The 19,657-nt window shown below is 42.9% G+C and overlaps 1 protein-coding gene across 2 annotated transcripts; it reads right to left on the minus strand.

Moving 5' to 3' along the window:
- Nucleotides 1-597: 597 nt before the first annotated feature.
- creb3l2 (cAMP responsive element binding protein 3 like 2) lies at nucleotides 598-19,514 on the minus strand. Of its 2 annotated transcripts, none has more exons than XM_088988577.1 (12): nucleotides 19,326-19,514; nucleotides 19,039-19,158; nucleotides 8,383-8,632; nucleotides 8,030-8,299; nucleotides 6,184-6,392; nucleotides 5,966-6,112; nucleotides 5,825-5,883; nucleotides 4,730-4,798; nucleotides 4,550-4,649; nucleotides 4,344-4,473; nucleotides 3,223-3,460; nucleotides 598-2,265 (listed from the first exon to the last, which is right to left on the minus strand). In XM_088988577.1, exons 2-12 carry the CDS (start codon nucleotides 19,135-19,137, stop codon nucleotides 2,205-2,207), a joined length of 1,632 nt encoding a protein of 543 aa, XP_088844703.1. In that variant the 5' UTR covers nucleotides 19,138-19,158; nucleotides 19,326-19,514; the 3' UTR covers nucleotides 598-2,204. The 2 variants fall into 2 exon arrangements, with proteins under 2 accessions (XP_088844703.1, XP_088844702.1); XM_088988576.1 differs by having other exon boundaries at nucleotides 19,039-19,161; nucleotides 19,326-19,513.
- Between the last annotated feature and the right edge of the window lie 143 nt (nucleotides 19,515-19,657).

Consider the following 19,657-nt stretch of genomic DNA (forward strand, 5'->3'; position numbering starts at 1 on the left):
GTATATCTTCAACTAAATATATATATTTTGTTCCTTCATGTTGATAAAACCGCTATTAAATAGACAGATACAGTATGCTAGCTCTGGCCAGTATGCTCTTGTCACTTAGCGACTACTATGATTGACTCGTGACTAGCCAATCATAGTTTACGAAAACTTGCGTTTCCAACCACCTTCCAGCACGCCTTGGGTTGCGAAAACTGATTGGTTAAAGCAACAGTCATGGACACCGCATTTCATATGAACGGGCCTGCAGAACTGATTGTGAAGGCGTCCAGGCAGATTTCGGACCCTGGTAACAAAAATGATGTGATTGGTTAAATGCTTAAATACGAAAACACACATGTGGAAGCAACACGACAGGGGAAAAGGAAATCGAAAGACAATTTGAAATTATTTCATAAGAATTCACGGACAACATATAATTAGCATTAGACCGTGATTGAGATATTTTTAGGCCAGCAGAGAAGGTCTTGCAGGCCTTGACAGCCAAACAATGGGTTTCAAAGGTCTACATCTATCCACGTTGTCCATGCGGCATGACATCATCGCGCGTGGGATTTCACCGAAGCTCCACAAAAGACATCACAAGACATCTAATGATTGATGCTTTTACTTTGGAAAATACTTTTTTTTTGCAAGCAAAAATAAGAGAAAAATCAACAAATGGGGAAAGAAGGTTGCTCCTTTCAGTCAGGACGAGTTCATCCGTTTCCTGTCAATCTGTCTTGAGATCACTATTTGACATCTTTCAGGTTATTATGAAGTCCGAAGATGCGATCAAATGGCGCGGCGGAGGCATTTGTCATATTATTAACAAGTCATATTTACAAAAATAGCCACTAAAAAAAAAGTTTTGGTGGGGGCGGATGTGGGTTGTCGTTATTTGGCAAATGCTTCGAGATTACGCGTGAAAGTCTGCAAGGCAAAAAGAAGAAAACGAAGCACACTTTTTTTCAGTTTGTCTTTTCTGAGGAAGTTCACTCAAAATTCTCAAGCGCCATTGCCGGAGCATCGTCTTAGCTTAGCATCAGGCTAACAATGCATCCAATCCTTTTATTGGGTAATTATTATAATAATAATAATCATCCATTTCATTTCTAAGCGCCTTTCAAAACTCTCAAGGTCACTTTACAGTCACATGATCAGTTTTTTCTGTGGGTGAGCAGCGGCAGCCACACACGCCAGCATTCACTCAACCCAGAATAACTCAAATAGATGAAGTTAGCTAGCTAGCTAGCTAATAGATAATTAAGAGCTAGCTAACTAGCTTTATAGCTAATAGATAGCTAGCTAGGGAGCCAGCTTTTGGATATGCGTTTTATCGGCACCCAAGCATGAAAAAAACACATGCGCCATCATTCACTCAACCCGAAAGCAACTCAGATAGAAAGCTAGCTTGCTAGCTAATAGATAGCTAATCGCTAGATACATAGGAAATAGAAAGCTAGCTCGCTAGCTCAATAGCTAATAGCTAGCCAGCTAGATAGCAAATAGAGAGCTAGCCAGCTAGATAGCAAATAAAGAGCTAGCTTGATAGCTAGCCAGCTAGATAGCAAATAGAGAGCTAGCTAGTTAGCCCAATAGCTAATAAATTCAACCAGGTGTTTTCGAGCTAAGCTAAAAAAATGCTAACTATAAACATCCTGTGTCCCTTTTCTGGATTTGTGGGACTCTTGTCTAGCTAGCCCGATAGCTAATAAATTCAACCAGTTGTTTTTTTTATTTCCTTCCTGTTCTAATCGTGCTAAGCTAAAAAAAAATGCTAACTATAAACATCCTGTGTCCCTTTTATGGATCTGTGGGACACTTGTCAAAAAAATGTTTAGCATTCACCAAACTAGCGTCGGCAATAAGGCACATTAGGAAATAATACAAAGCGATATGCAAAGCGTGGGGGCGGGGTTTAAACATGTACATGAACTGCATTGGAATGGAATAAAAACATAAAATATTAAAAGAAAGCAATTAACCTTGCAGGCGTGGGGGGGGGGGGGCGTATAAATATGATAGGAGGTGTCCTTCCCTCTTTTGTCCGCTTCAGGATTCATCAAAACAAGTCCCACAACAACTCCTCAGTGCACATTTTACTTTGGACAGGAGTTGTCGGACAGGAGCCGATTCAGCAGTGGCAGGACACTGAAATTGGAAAGGTCGCGGGGTCAGTAGGGGGTCGGAGGGGGGGGGGGGGGGGGGGACGACTCTCAGGAGGTCTCATTGACGCTCGGCTCCAATGCGATGCTTCTCGCCCTCTGCTCCAAAGGCCTGAAAACATGCACATTAATGTATGTTGTTAATGGGATTCATTTGCTGTTTTGCACTCATCGGTGAAAAGGATAAATGAAGCAAAATTTACAACTCGCCAATGATTAACTCATTCGCTGCCATTCACAAATGTATTCGAGAAATGAAGATATGACGTAGAGCGCCATTCCCGAATTTGTTCAGGTTTTGGATTTTCTTGCTCGGGTGCCGATAAAGCGCTGGCCAGACCTCTAGCAATGTTTTTTTTTCTCCTCCACAACGGGGGCAGAATTTCCCTTTTGTCCATGTTAGCCCTTTGTTCTAGCTTCAGATGTTGTTAAAGCGCCATATAAACCAGTATTGCATTGTATTTTGGTCAACCGCCCACATTTCAAGCTCATATAACTCCAGACCCATATCATTTAGGAATTAACTCATTTTTCTGATGATAGTAGAGTCTCACTTTTCCTTTTGTCCATGTTAGCGCCTCCAGCGGTTGTTAAAGCGCTATATAAATCAGTATGTGTCGTATTTAGTACATATGTCCCCATTTCAAGCTCTGATAACTCCAGATCCATATAACTTAGGAATTAACTCTTTTTTTTTTCCTTGATGAAATAAGAGAGTCTAAGGTTTCTTACGCAGCATTGAATGTTTACGTAGTCCTAAATTTCAATGTTCTGTGGGTTCTGGAATTTGAGTGACAATGACAAAAACCCTGGCACTGGAGTGGACATTTTTTTTTGCACATAGTTTGGCAGTGAATGGGTTCAATGGTACCGGTTGCAATGGTGGAACTTTGGCACCCACTAGCGGTAAATAAAGTAATAACAATTCAATGTTATTACTTTCAACTACTTTTGTTGTTGTTGGGGACTGTAATAATAATAATAATAATAATAATAATAATAATAATGTAAACAAATGAATAATTGTCATCGGGGTCACACGGCGGCCATCATGGATGACTTCCTTTACCTGCGGATGTCGTTTGACGTGCTGGTTTTGTTGCTTAGACTCCGGAAAGGCGGGCGCGTTTCCGCCTGGCGACTCTCCTCCGCCATCGCGGCGCTTTTTTGCCGCTCGCCCGAACGTCGCCACGCCGCCATGACCACGGCGGCGTCCGCGTCGTCCCCACGCACCGGGTATTCGCCGCCGAGGCCCAGCGGGTGCGGCGGTTCGTCCTCAAAGGTGGAAAGGAGGCTCCTGGACTTGACTGTGAAATGTCAGAATTTGAATCATCTTTATTGGCAAAGTATGTCGAACACACAAGGAATTTGTCTCCGGTAGAACATGCTGCACTAGTATCGTCATCAAAAAGACATGACAAATTATAATCATACATTTCATTTCTAAGCGCCTTTCAAAACTCTCAAGGTCACTTTCCAGTCACAGGATGAGTTTTTCTGTGGGTGAACAGCGGCAGCCACACGCGCCAGCGTTCACTACACCTGGAAGTAACTCAAATAGATAGAAAGCTGCCTGGCTAGCTATCTAATAGCTATATAGCTATCTGGCTCGCTATTTAATAGCTGGCTCGCTATTTAATAGCTACATAGCTATCTAATCGATAGCTACATAGCTTTCTAGCCGTCTATTGGCTAGCTCGCTAGCTATGTATAGATAATAAATAAACAGGCAAACAAATACACAGATAAATAAATAAACAATAAGTATGGCGGACACGAATAAAGGCTAATCTAATCGAATCAAAACGCCTGTCTGAGGGAAGTCGCTGGAAAAGGTGGTGGGCAGGGTGCGGAGGGTCCAGTAGGATTTTCCGCACTCGTCTTGTGCGTTGAACTGTCCGTTGAAGTCGGATTTTGTCCATTTTTTTGTAATATAATAAGCTGCTGTGAACTGCAAATGTCAACATTGTGGACGAATAAAGGTTTTCTGATTCTGTTAATAATAATAATAATAATAATAATAATAATAATAAATTTAATTTCTAAGCGCCTTTCAAAACTCTCAAGGACACTTTACAGTCACAGGATTTTTTTTTTGTGTGCGGGTGAGCAGTGGCAGCCATTCGCATTTAGCGTTCACGCTAAAAATGAACTTGCGCAGTGGCGCATGACATGGCAGAGTTCACATACCCGTGGCAGCGTACGATTCTTTGACCGCCGGTTGCCCGGAGGTCAGGCCGCCGGGGGCAGCGCCGGGATTGGTCGCCAGGTCGGTCGGGTAGAAACTTCCCAAAAAGAGAGCGAAACACAACACCACCACCTGATGGGGGACGCAGACACAAAAGTGAGCACGCGTACGCGGGATTGAGATGTCGCCGTGGCGACCGTGCGTGTACCATGAGGCAGGATGACGTCTGCGTGCCCACCATGCGGCACGACTTGGACACTTTTCCGGACAGCAGAGCCTGCAGGGCCTGCAGCTGCTGCAGCAAAGACCTATGTTGTTTTGTGGAAAAGTTGAATTGAAAACATAATTCATATTCAAAGACTGTTTTTGCACTTTGGGGTATTCTTACTTGTTGGTGCACTCCAGCGTGTCCACTTTCCTCCTCAGGTCGTTGTTTTCATTGGAGCATGTCTCCACCCTGTGGACAGTGGTGGAACTGCAGCTTAGTCGTCATTTACAACTGAATTCTTTGTTGTTAACTTTGAATAATAATAATAATAATAAATTTCATTTATGAGCGCCTTTCAAAGCTCTCAATGTCACTTTACAGTCACAGGATCAGTTCTTCTGTGGGTGAGCAGCGGCAGCCACATGTGCTAGCATTCACTCAACCCGGAAGTAACTCAATAATAATAATAATAATAATAATAATAATAATACATTTCGTTTATGAGCGCCTTTCAAAACTCAATGTCACTTTACAGTCACAAGATCAGTTTTTCTGTGGGTGAGCAGCGGTAGCCACACCGCGCCAGCATTCGCTCAACCCGGAATAACTCAAATAGGTAGAAAGTTAGCTAGCTAGCTAATAGATAACTAATAGCTACCTAGCTAGCTAGTTAGATATCAAATAGATAGCAAATAGATAGCTAGCTATATAGCTCGTTAGATAGAAAATAGATAGTGAATAGTTAGCAAATAGCTAGATAGCCAGCTAGTTAGCAAAATGATAGCCAGATAGGTAACCAGCTAATAGATAGCTAACAACCAATAGCTAGCTAGATAGGGACTATGTTTCCCGACTCAATTAGCTAGATAGCTAGCCATATAGTTAATAGATAGCCAGCTAGACAACCAATAGATAGCTATCTAGCTAGCCAGCCAACAGATCTATGCAGTTATCCAAATAGATAGAAAACTATCTCGCTAGCTAATAGATAACTAATAGCTAGCTAGCTTGACAGCTAATAGATAGCTAGGTAGCCAGCTAGATAGCTAGCTAGGTAGCTAATAGATAGAAAATAGATAGCTAGCTAGGTAGCCAGCTTTTGGATAAGAAAAACATTGCCAGAGGCCACGGCGAGCGTTCTATCGGCACCCAAGCATGAAAAAAACAAAACGGGAACAAATTCGGGCATGGCGCTCGCTCTACGTCATATTTTTAATTTCCGAATAAATTTGTGACTGGCAGTGAATGAGTTAAAATGGGCAAATTCACACTGACTTCTTCTCCAAGGTGTCCATGTACTCCTTCTTCTTCCTGCGACTCTCCTGAGCAGAAATCTGACGGCAAATGGAGATAAAAGAAACATCGGATTTGAACTTTCAAAATGGCTGACCTCGATTGACCTTGCAGGCGGCGCACCTTATTTTTGATTTTCCTGCGGATCTTCTTGAGCGCTTTCTCTTCAGCTTTGTTGAGCGGCAGCTTGGTGGGAACCGGGTAGCCTTCGGCCACCAGCGTGCGGCGCTCTTCCTCCGTTAGCATCAGCGGTCCCGAGCCTTGAAGTTTCTACACATACGCCAGAACCGCATGAAGACTTTGGATCTCGCGGACTTTCACGGCGGACGTTCGCTCCTTACGTGAGCGGCGGTGAGCAGCGGCGAGTTGGATAACGAGGACGAAGAACTCCCGCGGGGGGACGTTTTGAGGGCGGGTTGAGACGCCGTCGGGCTACCGGGCGAGGTGGGGCGGGAAAGGACCGGCGGGGCGTGCGCGGGGCTCTGGCTACCTTCTGAGTCGCTGCTGTGAGAGCTTGGCGGGGTCGGGGGCATCCGCAGGGCCTCCAGACCTGATGTGGGAAGACCAGGTTGAAGGGGTGTCGGTTGTCCTTTCAAGGACGTCTCCGGACAAGTTGTGTCCATCCATAATTTGTAAAATGGCTTCAAATGACTTCGACTGAGCGTATTTTCATAAGATTCCACCGCGTATAGCGATATTTTACGTTTTAAGACTCGCGCTGAATATTCAGGAAGTCTTGTTTACGAGTTGGTGACGAGTCCGTACGTGACGTCACTAAAGGACCCCCCCGCCCCGACCGACAAAAAGACACATTGTAGCAGTCCTTCATCACGTCAATGTATTTTGCTGTACTGTTTGTCTGAAAACCTTGATTTTGCACCCAAAAGCGCCCAGAAGAGGGCGTCCAAGCTCCATGGAAGGAATTTATCAGCCTGTGGAAACGGGCTGATTCATTCCTCACGGGAGCTGGTCGCCATTTTTGGGTGCGACATCCCCCCGAATGTGAAGCCATTGTTTTGATTCTCCAGCAATGCAAGATGTGTTGGCGTGATGTCACGAAATGGGGGCGGGACTTTCTGAAAATGCCCAATTCGCAGCTCAATTTTTTTTTGCAGATTTTAGACACTTTAAGTCATTTTTATTGGTGTTTTGCATTTGACTAAAAATATCCTACTGCGTATTTTGGGTATTTTAGATGCTATAAAACGTTTTTCTGATGTCAGTTAAAAAACAAAAAAGTGACGTCGGTTGTCCTTTAAGGATAGACTCAACCGACATCATTTTTTTGTCTCTTAACTGACATCAGAAAAACGTTTTATAGCATCTAAAATACCTAAAACATGCAGGCTGATATTTTTAGTCCAATCCAAAACACCAATAAAAATAAGTTAAAGTGTCCCAAAACTACTTCAAAACAACCTCGGAAATGGCGAGTTTCAGAAGGTCCCGCCCCCTTGTTCGTGACGTCACGCCAAGACGTCTTTCCTTGCTCTAGAATCAAAACTTCAGATTGGGAGAAGATGCTTTCTTGTTACTCATCCAGTTATGAATATGATTCAAATACAGTAAAGTCTCGTTATATCGATATTCTCGGGAGTCGGAAAAAATATCGATATAACCGGACTATCGATATATCCCATCCTGGGGGATGTAAATTTTCTCCTTGCGTTCATAGAAATACAGTAAAGTCTCGTTATATCGATATCGGATATATCGATAGTCCCGGTTATATCGATATTTTTTCGGACTCCCTTGAATATCGATATAACGAGACTTTACTGTAGTATCGTAATAAGCAGTACTATCCATATAACCGATATCGATATAACGAGACTTTACTGTATTTGAATCATATTCATAACTGGATGAGTAACAAGAAAGGATTTTTTTTTTCCCGAATCTGAACTCGCTGAAGCCATTGTTTTGATTCTGGAGCAGGGCAGTTTGTGAAGAAGTATCCTGACGACACGTGACGAACTGGGTGAGGGACTTTATGAATCTCTACGCTCATTAGTGGCAGTTTTGGGCAACTTTAAGTCATTTTTATTGGTGTTTTGGATTTGCGCGTTTTGGGTATGTTAGCTGCTATCAAACGTTTTTCTGATGTGAGCTAGGAAACAAAAAAAAATGGTGTCGGTTGTCCTTTAAGGATCGACGTATGTCAAGGTAAGCAAGGTTTGTTTGTACCTTTGGGTGACAGATTGAGAAAGCGATCCACTTCGTGCGGTTCCAGCTTAATCTGGGGGAACATTTTCTCCTCTTTGACCTTGACGTTTTTGTCGAGGTTGCGGCTGTCGGCGGCAATCTGAGCGGGGGTGTCGGCCTCGGAAACTCGGGGTTCCTCGAGGGTCCCGGGGACGAGAACCAAAGCGGGCAGGAGAGCCGGGGCGTCGCACAGAAGACCCTCCATTCCGTCATCCTGCTCCATGGGCCACTCTGATGAGTCGCCTTCGGATTCTGCGGGTCAAATATCACCCCGGGGGGGATGATGAGGCGGCGTAACCCGGGGTGTGCCATGGGAGGATTTCGCCTTCGCTCACCCGCGTCGCTCCCGCGCTCCCCGGTGAGGTGAGAAAGCGGCGACTGCGGCCGACTGTCGCCGCACAGCGAGTAACTGTGCTCGGCGGCGATGTGCGGCGGCGGCGGCGATGAAGACGGGCACAGGTCCGCGCCCTCGTCGTCGCCCACGAAACCCCTGGCGCCGCCCTGCACGCCCGACAGGAAGGGGTCGCTCAGCAGTTGTCCCAGCAGAGCTTCGTGGGAGATGTCATCAAGAAACTCCGAGAAGTGCTGCAACGGTGGATGAAAATTGCACACGTGAGGGCATTTGGTTGAAATGCGGGCATAAATATTCATAATAATACATTCCATTTATTACCATAATAATAACCATAATGATAATCATAATAATCATAACTTTCATTTATAAGCACCTTTCAAAACTCTCAAGATGACTTTTCAGTCACAGGATCAGTTTTTCTGTGGGTGAGCAGCGGCAGCCACACGTGCCGGCGTTCACTCAACCCAGAAGTAACTCAAATAGATAGAAAGCCAATCGATAGCCAACTGATACCTAGCTAGATAGCCAGTCAGCTAGATAGCCTGCCAGCTAGATAGTGAATAGATAGCTAGCTGTCTGGCTATCTATTAGCTAGCTGTCTAGCTACGGTATTCGAATTGAGTGCAGTGTAGATAGAAAGCTAGCTAGCCAATCGATAGCCAACTGATACCTAGCTAGATAGCCAGTCAGCTAGATAGCCTGCCAGCTAGATAGTGAATAGATAGCTAGCTGTCTGGCTATCTATTAGCTAGCTGTCTAGCTACGGTATTCGAATTGAGTGCAGTGTAGATAGAAAGCTAGCTAGCCAATTGATAGCCAACTGATACCTAGCTAGATAGCCAGTCAGCTAGATAGCCTGCCAGCTAGATAGTGAATAGATACCTAGCTGTTTGGCTATCTATTAGCTAGCTGTCTAGCTACGGTATTTGAATTGAGTGCAGTGTAGATAGAAAGCTAGCTAGCCAATCGATAGCCAACAGATACCGAGCTAGATAGCCAGTCAGCTAGATAGCCTGCCAGCTAGATAGTGAATAGATAGCTAGCTGTCTGGCTATCTATTAGCTAGCTGTCTAGCTACGGTATTCGAATTGAGTGCAGTGTAGATAGAAAGCTAGCTAGCCAATCGATAGCCAACAGATACCGAGCTAGATAGCCAGTCAGCTAGATAGCCTGCCAGCTAGACAGTGAATAGATAGCTAGCTGTTTGGCTATCTATTAGCTAGCTGTCTAGCTACGGTATTTGAATTGAGTGCAGTGTAGATAGAAAGCTAGCTAGCCAATCGATAGCCAACAGATACCGAGCTATTTACACAGTCCTAAAAGTCAATATTCTCTGGGTCCTGGAATTCGAGTGACAATGACAAAAACCCTGGCACTGGAGTGGACACTTTTTTTGCGCATCGTGTGAATGAGTTAAATAAACTACAGCAATAATGAAAGAGGCCCGAGAAAGCGCAACTAGCTTTGCTGAGGCAACGTGAGAAGGAAGAAAGAAAAGAAGGAAACGCATTCACTTCACAACAATTTTCAACCCGGATGAAAAAGAGGAAGCGTTTTTGTCACCAACAAAAAATGGATCGAATATGTCACCATGGAGGCAAACAAAAGGTCAACGCAAAGGTCAAAACAAAAGGTTTACGCATTAATACGATCGTTCATGACACCAATGCAGAGTTCATGTCAAGATAAAAGCCGGCGGTCAGCGTCTCTTTTTTTTTGTTTGTCTTCAGACTGTTTTTATTGAACAGCTGGACACTTTCCACGGCGGCGTTTTAGCCTGAGCCAAAATGGCAGCCCGTAGCCACTACGTCAACAATGCTACATACAGTCAGACCTCAACTTACAAACACCTCAAATTACAAACTTTTCGTCTTACAAACGTCAAATTTCTGAAAATTAAACCTTATAATAAGCACTATTTTCATCATACACACCCACCACGGCTGGCGGAGTGATCTTCGGCGGAAGCACACGACCGAACAGCACCAGAGGTTAAGTTACCAACAGTCCTCATGTAATGCGCCTCTCTTTCCAAACAGCAATTCCCTTTGACCTTCGACCTCCGACGCCATTCCATCAAGCCATCAATGACCATCACAAATGTAAATAAAGTGACTTTATGATACAATGCAGTGTATTTCTTTCATTACATTACAATAGCACACTTATTTTATATATAGAATAAGGTATGTTGTGTGTACTTTTAAGGCTTATTTAGTTGAAAAGTATATTTTATGGAAACCCGGGAACGGATTTCAAGCTCATATAACTCCAGACCCATATCATTTAGGAATTAACTTTTTTTAATATGAAAGACGAGATTATAATGTTTCTGCATGACTGTGTGTGTTTTGTGTTATTTCAAATTTGTTCCTTTTTTGTTGTTGTTTTGACTTCAAAATGGCGCCGCGAGAGTGGCTGCCTCTACAGCAACTCCTGTATTTTGTTTTTCATACTTCTTCCTTTCCTTTCCTCTTACTTTGTTGCTGTGAAACGCCTTCAAAATGCAGTCACTTCAGAAAAAAATAAGATATTTTATCTGAAATGACAAACATTAGTGGGTCAAACAACACACTTGCAGCACCCCCTGCCCCCTGTTGTCATGGCGAACGTCAGCCATGACATACTCCTTCCACTCGGTGAGTCATTCGTGTGTGTTTTGGCAAGAAGGAATAACGCACTCATACATGCACAGACACTCAAACGCGACCCACTTTGGACAAAGTAACCTAACATGGGCAAAAATGTGTGCTTTTGGGGGGGGGGAGCTAATGCGGCTGTACGTCTGTTTCCAGGCAATTGAGGGGGGTAGCATGAAATTCAAGTTTGAGCTTGGGGGGGGGGGGGGGTCATCTGCTTTATATTCCATATAGCTAATAGCTAGCCGGCTAGTTAGCTAATAATCTGAATGTCACTAATTCAATTCTGTGTATTTATTTAATTAGCGAAATTCAGTGTTTTGGCTAACTAGCTAGCTAATAGCGAGCTAGCTAGTTAGCTAATACACCGAAGGTCACTAATTCAATTCTGTGTATTTATTTAATTTGTGACATTCAGTGTATTAGCTAACTAGCTAGCTCGCTATTAGCTACCTAGATAGCCACATAGCTAATGGATAGCTAAATATATAGAAAGCTAGCTAGCAGCTAGTAGATAGGTAATAGATAGCCGCTAGATAGCTAGCCACCTAGATAGCCATATAGGTAATTAGCTAACTAGCTAGCTATTACCTATATGGCTATCTAGGTGGCCATATAGGTGGCCGTAATTAGCTAACTAGCTAGCTATTACCTATATGGCTATCTAGGTGGCTAGCTATCTAGCGGCTATCTATTACCTATCTACTAGCTGCTAGCTAGCTTTCTATATATTTAGCTATGTGGCTATCTGGGTGGCTAGCTAGCTTTCTATCTATTTAGCTATCCATTAGCTATGTGGCTATCTAGGTGGCTAGCTATCTAGCTAGCGATTTGTTGGATATCTATTAGCTATCTACTAGCTGGCTGGCTAGCTTTCTATCTATTTAGCTATCCATTACCTATGTGGCTATCTAGGTGGCTAGCTATCTACCTACATATTTGTTGGCTATTAGCTATCTACTAACTATCTATTAGCTACCTACTAGGTGCCTGGCTAACTTTCTATCTATTTAGCTATCCTTTAGCTATGTGGCTATCTAGGTGGCTAGCTATTTAGCTAACTATTTGTTGGCTACCTATTAGCTATCTACTAGCTGGCTGGTTATCTTTCTATTTAGCTATCTATTAGCTATATGATTATCTAGGTGGCTAGCTATCTAGTTAGCTATCTACTAGCTAGTCGGCTTGCTTTCCATCTATTTAGCTACGTACTAGCTATGTGGCTATCTAGGTGGCTAGCTATCTATTGGCTATCTACTAGCTGGCTGGCTTGCTTTCTATCTATTCTAATAGCTATGTGACTATCTAGGTAGCTGGCTATGTAGCTAACTATCTGTTGGCTTCTACTCGCTATCCAATAGCTGGCTAGCTAGCTTTCTATCTATTTACTTCCGAGTTGAGTGAAAGCTGGCACGTGTGGCTGCCGCTGCTCACCCACAGAGAAACTAATCCTGTGACCGTAAAAGTGACTTTGAGAGTTTTGAAAGTTGATTTTAATGTATTATTATTATTATTATTGTTATTCAGTACTTTATTTCCATTCCATAATGTTTTCCTTTCATTCATTTTCTTTTTCTCCCTCCATCTACTGTCAAGCTCCTCATAAAACGCGGGTCAACCAACACCTGCGCCAAAGACAAAACAAGTCCACCAACTAGTCTGGACTCGCCACCGAGCAGAATCCTTGGCGGAGAAGTCAAGCGTCTGGAGGACAGATTAAAAAAAAAAAATGACGGTTCCCTGCCGTGTCCCACCACCACCACCGCAGGGGCGTAGGGGGAGCAACCAAAAAGAAAAATGGGGGGTTTCAACTACCTTGAGGGTATCATCCACCCAAGCGGCAGACAGGAAGCGGACCACTATACGCTTATAAAAGAAGTTTGGCGCCGTGCGGGTACCTGGCGGTTTTTCAAATGAGACACTTTGGCGTCTCGGCTGAACGACGCACAAAAAGATAATTTGCAACCATGCTCATCAAGTGAAATCCACCCTACTCACTTTTTAGAATAATAATAATAATAATAATACATCATTTTAAGCGATTTTCAAAGCTCTCAAGGACACTTTAAAGGACAACCGACGTCTCCGGACAAGTTGTGTCCATAATTTGTAAAATGGCTTCAAATGACTTCTACTGAGCGTATTTTAGCTATATTTTACGTTTTAAGACTCGCGCTGAATATTCCGGAAGTCTTGTTTTTAAGTTGGTGACGAGTCCGTACGTTACGTCACTGAAGGAACGCCCCTGACCGAAAAAAAAAAGGACACATTGTAGCAGTCCTTCCATCACGTCAATGCATTTTGCTGTGCTTGTTTGGTCTGAAAACTTCATGTAGCACCAAAAAAGAGGAGGAAGAGGGCGAAAAAGCTCCATGTAAAGGAAATAATCAGCCTGTGGAAACGGGTTGATTAATTCCTTACAGGAGCTTTGTCGCCATTTTCTGCCTCTTTTTGTGCTACATTTTCCCGCCGCCCCCAGATACCTCAAAATGGCATGGAATGAATTCTTTAATCTATTGCAAACATGTATGCTTTCCTCTTCAGAACTATTTGAATCATATTCATAACTGGACGTGTAACACGAAAGAATATTCTCCGAATCTGAAGCCATTGTTTTGATTCTCCAGCAAGGAAAGACATCTTGGCGTGACGTCACAAACTGGGGGCGGGACTTTCTGAAAATGTCCAATTCGCAGCTCAATTTTTTTTTGCAGATTTTAGACACTTTAAGTCACTTTTATTGGTGTTTTGCATTTGAATAAAATTATCATACTGTGTGTTTTAGGTATTTTAGATGCTATAAAACGTTTTTCTGATCTCAGTTAAGAAACAAAAAAAGTGACGTCGGTTGTCCTTTAAAGTCACAGACAAGCATATAATATGAATAACCCATAATAGACAAGCATAGGTACGATAATAAATAAAATACAATCACAAATAAAATACAGATATAAATAGAAACAATAGAAAGAGCTACACAGAAAATGCGATTTTAAATAGGTGGCTTTTCAGATGGGATTTGAAGGCGGGAAGAGAATCCATGTTACGAATGTTGGGAGGAAGTGAGTTTGGGGGCAGAGCAGCTGAAAGCTCGGTCCCCCATCGTGCTGAGACGGGCAGTGGAGGTGGGCATACAGAGGTGGAGGGAGGACTGCGAGAACCAATTACAAAGGCACTGGAAACCCAACTGAACCCTCTGCACCCGGCTCACCCCCTTTTCCAGCTCAGACACCAGAGAGACAAATTCTGATTCAGATTCGGGAACACAAAGAAGTTCAATTGCAGTGTGTGGCTGGAAATTGCGTTTGAACTCCATTTTGTTGTTGTTTTTCGGGGGGGGTGGAGGAGTGCAACCCTAAAGCCACATTTAAATTTAGCCTCGCCTCAGAGTCAAGACGACTCCGGCGGCGTTGTTAAAAATGGCCTAAAAACCAGATGATTAGCACTTTGGCGTTCCCCTTGTTGGAAGCCGACGCCCACTAAGTCGGGGGGAGGGGACGCTTGCATCAGACTAAAAAAAAAAAAAAATCCAAACGCAAGCTTTCCATGTGGGCGCCATGTGGAGCTGCTTTTAAATCCAGAATAGTTGAGACCAGAGCTACGGGGGTATCGGGGGGGGGGGGGGGGGGGGGGGTGGCCATTCACTGACTGACTGATGGCTGGAGGCCAGAAGGGAGCAGGTTACCCTGCCCCGACCGGAGAACAGGCATCTCACTTTTCACGCTTGTTTACTCCGACGTCGTGTGTTTGCTCGCGCTAACACACGCCTGCAGCGATGGATGCGCTCAGTTTGCGGCTAACATAGCCGAAAGCAGAGCGCTGATATGAGTCCATCTGCCGAGTTCTTACATAAGCATTTGCTGGAAAGGCCTTCCCGCATGTGCGCAAGGGAAGAATATTCCTGTTCCTCCTTCTCGGTTCTGGGGTGCGTTGACATTGGAATTAGCATTTTCACTCGAAAATACAGTGATACCTCGGTTTACGAACGTTACATTTATGAACATTTTACCTTGGCATACGAACTTTTTTCGTACACGCAGCTGCCTCAATGAGTGTTCTAACGACAAAATGGCAGCCGACTGTTTTTGTCCTCTATTCCCCGCCCCCAGTCTTCGGTTAAAGCCACGTGATTGGTCAAGTACGCAGCCGTGAGGGGGGTGGTTTAAACATTAAAGAGACAGGCAGACGACAATGAGAGAGTTTCAACTTTGATTGTTCAAAGTGTAGACTGCAAGGTTAAAATATCCCATCAATCAGGATCCACAAACAACCATCTGTACAAGCCATCTGTACACTTGATGCCAAAAGCTAACAACCCAGCTAAACAGAACACAATTGATGAGGAACTAGATAAAATTATCGCAGAGAAAGCACCTACAAGGGATCATTCCTCAAGATGGTGAAAGAAGAAGGCTACGTTCCTCATCAAGTGTTTAATGATGATGATGAAACCGGCCACTCCATTCCATCAAGCCATCAACGACCATCGCAAAGGTAAATAAAACGACTTTTTTAGACAGTCCGGTTTATTTTCTTTTTTTATTTCTATTATAATACCCTAGCACATTTATTATACATAAAATAAGGTCTATTTTGTGTAGTTTTAAGAAAATTAGAAAGTAGAAAATTATGTTTTATGAGGACCTGGGAACGGATTATTGTCATTTTAATGGTTTCCTATGGGAAATTATTTTTTGGGATACACACTTCGCCTTACACACTGTCTGGGAACTAATTAAGTTCGTAAGCCAAGGTATCACTGTACTGAAAACTAGAGGAGAGTTTTTGATGCAGCGTGTTTGGAATGTTTGCAGATGTCGCCGGTGCAAGACAAACACTCAGCGCCGCAAGCATAAAACGGGAAGCATTGTAGTGCCAAAAAAAAAAGAAGTAGGCTGCTCAAAATGGCGGCCTTTGTCATGGCACGCCGTGACGGCGTATTTCGAGGACGCTACGTGTTAACAACGAAGGACAGGGAGTTAACCAGATAAACCTGATCGAGTATTACGAAGGGTGTCACTCTCAGCTGGCGGACAAATGACGCACACGGAGGCAATTTTGCATTGTTTCGAGGCGAGTCGGGTGTCAACGCCGAAGTCGAGTGCAACCGCAGGTCGTAAAGGAAGGCGGAGACTTAGTTGGAGGGGGGTGGGGAGGGGGTCGGGGGTCGGGGGGGGTCAGCCGAGGGGAACAAGCGAGTCAGTCTGTTTGTGAACACTGAAGTCTATTTTACATTCATACGCTATCGTTTATGGATGTGCAACCTACGGCCTGCGGGCCTCGCACACCTTGAATTTCCATTTAACTCATTCACTGCAAAAAAAAATGTGTCTACTCCAGTGCCAGGGTTTTTGTCATTGTCACTCGAATTCCAGGACCCTAAAAATATTGACTTTTAGGACTACATAAATATTCAATACAGCGTAAGAAATCATAAATTCATCAGAAAAAAAATAGTTAATTCCTAAATTATATGGGTTTGGAGTTATCAGAGCTTGAAATGAAGGCGGCTGTCCAAAATACAATGCAATATATACATATTGGTTTATATAGTTTAGAAAGACGCTTATAAATTAAATTATATAGTATATTATTATTATTATTATTATTATTATTATTATTATGCTTTAACAAAAGCTGAAGCTGGAACAAATCCTACAGGACCCTGTGCACCCTGCCCACCACCTTTTCCAGACGCTCGCGATCCATGCGTACCCCCAAGCAAATAAAACTGTATTTTTCTTATGATGATACTAGTGCAGCGTGTTCTACTGGAGACAAATTCTTTGTGTATTCTACATACTTGACAATAAAGATGATTGAGTTTTAGGACTACATAAACATAAAATGCAGCGTAAAAAAAAAACATTAGACTTTATTTGTTCATCAGAAAAAAAAAAGAGTTAATTCTTAAATGATATGGGTCTGGAGTTATATGAGCATGAAATGAGGGTGGCTGTCCAAAATACAATGCAATACATACATATTAGTTTATACAGGGCTTTAACAACAGCTGAATCTGTAACAAAGCGCTAACAATGGAAAAAAGGGGAAATGATGCCCCCTTGTGGAAGTGAAAAAAACATTGCCAGAGGTCTATACAGCGCTTTATTGGCGCCCAAACGAGAAAAAAAAAAAAAAAAAAAAAAGAACACATTTGGGAATGGCGCTCTGTCATATTTTCTATTCCCGAATAAATTCGTAAATGGCAGTGAATGAGTTAAAAACACGGGTGGGGTGGGATAGGCTATGACACACACACACACACACACACACACACACACACACACACACACACACACACACACACACACACACACACACACACACGTGGAATGTTCCATAGCTCCACCCACAATCGATTGGAAGATACTGCATTGCGCTTGTAAACGTTAAAAAGTGTCACTAAATAGTTTCCAAAGTTGGAAAATCGGTCGCGGGGGAAGGCGGGGCTGCCTTCCCATTGTACGAGGATCCTCCTTGGAAGAGGGGAAGAATGCTTGCGAATTACGTCACGGTAGAAAGAAAAGCAAAAAGGACATTTTGAATAGTCGTCCAGATGCGTCAACATCGGGGGCCATTTTGATTTACGGTTCATTTTTAAAGGCCATTTTGATTTTACGTCACATTGTAACAACAAACAGGTGAATGTCTTTACGGGTGAAATCTGGATGAATACTCATATCGAGTGAACAATATTCATTCTTGTATTTTGCCCTGTTAATAAAAGTCCTAAAAATAGTTGAAAGAGCTTTCAATGCGATACAAACTCGCACCAAGCACTGTTTTGTATCTTGCCGTGTGAGCATTATATAGCCGAGCGTGTTCATATGAACACAGATAAATTCATTTACATTCATGTTTCTTGCCACATTGATTATTGTTAATTATATTATTGTTAATTGTATACTCCGTTTGAACCTATGGTATTTTATTTATTGTATTCTATTTATTTATTATAGTACCTATGCTTGTCTGTGACTGTAAAGTGTCCTTGAGAGCTTTGAAAGGCGCTTAAAATGTCATGTATTACTATTATTTCATACAGTGAGACCTCAACTTACACACACCTCAACTTACAAACTTTTCGTCTTACAAACGTCAAATGTATGAAAATTAAACCTTATAATAAGCACTATTTTCATAATACACACCCACCACGGCTAGCGGAGTGATCTTCGGCGGAAGTACACGATCGAACAGCACCAACAGTCCTTATGGAAGATGACTCTCCTTCCATAAGCCATCGACGACCATCAAAAAGGTCAATAAAACTTTATTTGACAGCACAGTTTATTTCTTTAATTACAGTCGTCATGTAATGCGCCTCTCTTTCCAAACAGCAATTCCCTTTGACCTCCGACGCCATTCCATCAAGCCATAAATGACCATCACAAATGTAAATAAAGTGACTTCATGATACAATGCAGTGTATTTCTTTCATTACAATACAACAGCACATTTATTATACATAGAAGAAGGTATGTTGTGTGTAGTTTTAAGGCTTATTTAGTTGAAAAGTAAAATTTATGGAAACCCGGGTACGGATTATTCCCATTTTAATGATTTCCTATGGGATTTTTTTTTTTGAGATACAAACTTTTCGCCTTACACACTCTGTCTGGGAACCAATTAAGTTCGTAAGTTGAGGTCTCATCGTACTCTGTTTTGATTCTATTTGGATTTTTTTTTATGAATTTATCTATGTTCATATGAAGACGTTTGGCGTAAATGAGTAATTGTGCATGTTTACCTAAGGCAGTCTAGTGGTTTTGTCCATGTTTTTTTTTATCGTTACATATTTAAAGCAATGTTTGAATGCTTATTTTTCATATTCAGAAGCACTCTGCATAAAGTAAATATTTAAAAGAAGGGGGGGGGGGTGATGGAGCATCCTGGACCTCAAGGCTCAGCTTGTGAAGGGAGAGCAGGGCACACTCACACTCAACGGCATTCCTCACTTTCTTACCCAAAGATTCTTGAGGTAGGGGACTTACGTTCGTGTAGAGGCCGCAGTCCATGTCTCCTGTTTCGGACAGCTCGCTGAGGTTGCGATCCCAGTGCAGGAAACTTTCACTCGAGTCCAGGATCTCCATGACGCCGTCCCGGGTGGCCTCCTCCTCCAAAAAACGGGGGGAAAAAAAACAAGTTTGCAAAAGTTCGACAACTATCTTGGTAGGGGAAGGAAGTCGACGTAACGAGCAAGAACCGTGGCTGATCAAGAACGAGAGTTCAAGTGTTTTTCTATCATCTCGACTTCATAACACCATGCACAGACACTGACCAGCTGCTTTTCTTTCTCTCGCTCTTTCGCCTTCCTTTGCTCTCCTCCTCTTCCTCAGCGACCAGACGACCTGGAATGCGGAGGTGGAGTCACAAGCCACATAGTGGAATCAGACAGAGTCCAAAGTGGTCAAACTGCCCGCTAATAAGATTGCCTTTTTTGTGTGACTTCGATGTCACTGTGCGTAATGTACACATCGTTTGCTGATAGTAACAAAGTTATTCGCTCTTTGATGAGTTCCAGCTGCAGTCAAGCAAAAATGTTAATATTTCCGGTAGTCGATTTCAAAATAAGCTCCGCCTTTGCTACATCGGCTCTTGGCCTAGAAAATA

This window comes from Hippocampus bargibanti, linkage group LG22 (genome assembly GCF_051943395.1).
Source record: "Hippocampus bargibanti isolate YZ-2025 linkage group LG22, ASM5194339v1, whole genome shotgun sequence".
Taxonomy (NCBI): Eukaryota; Metazoa; Chordata; class Actinopteri; order Syngnathiformes; family Syngnathidae; genus Hippocampus; species Hippocampus bargibanti.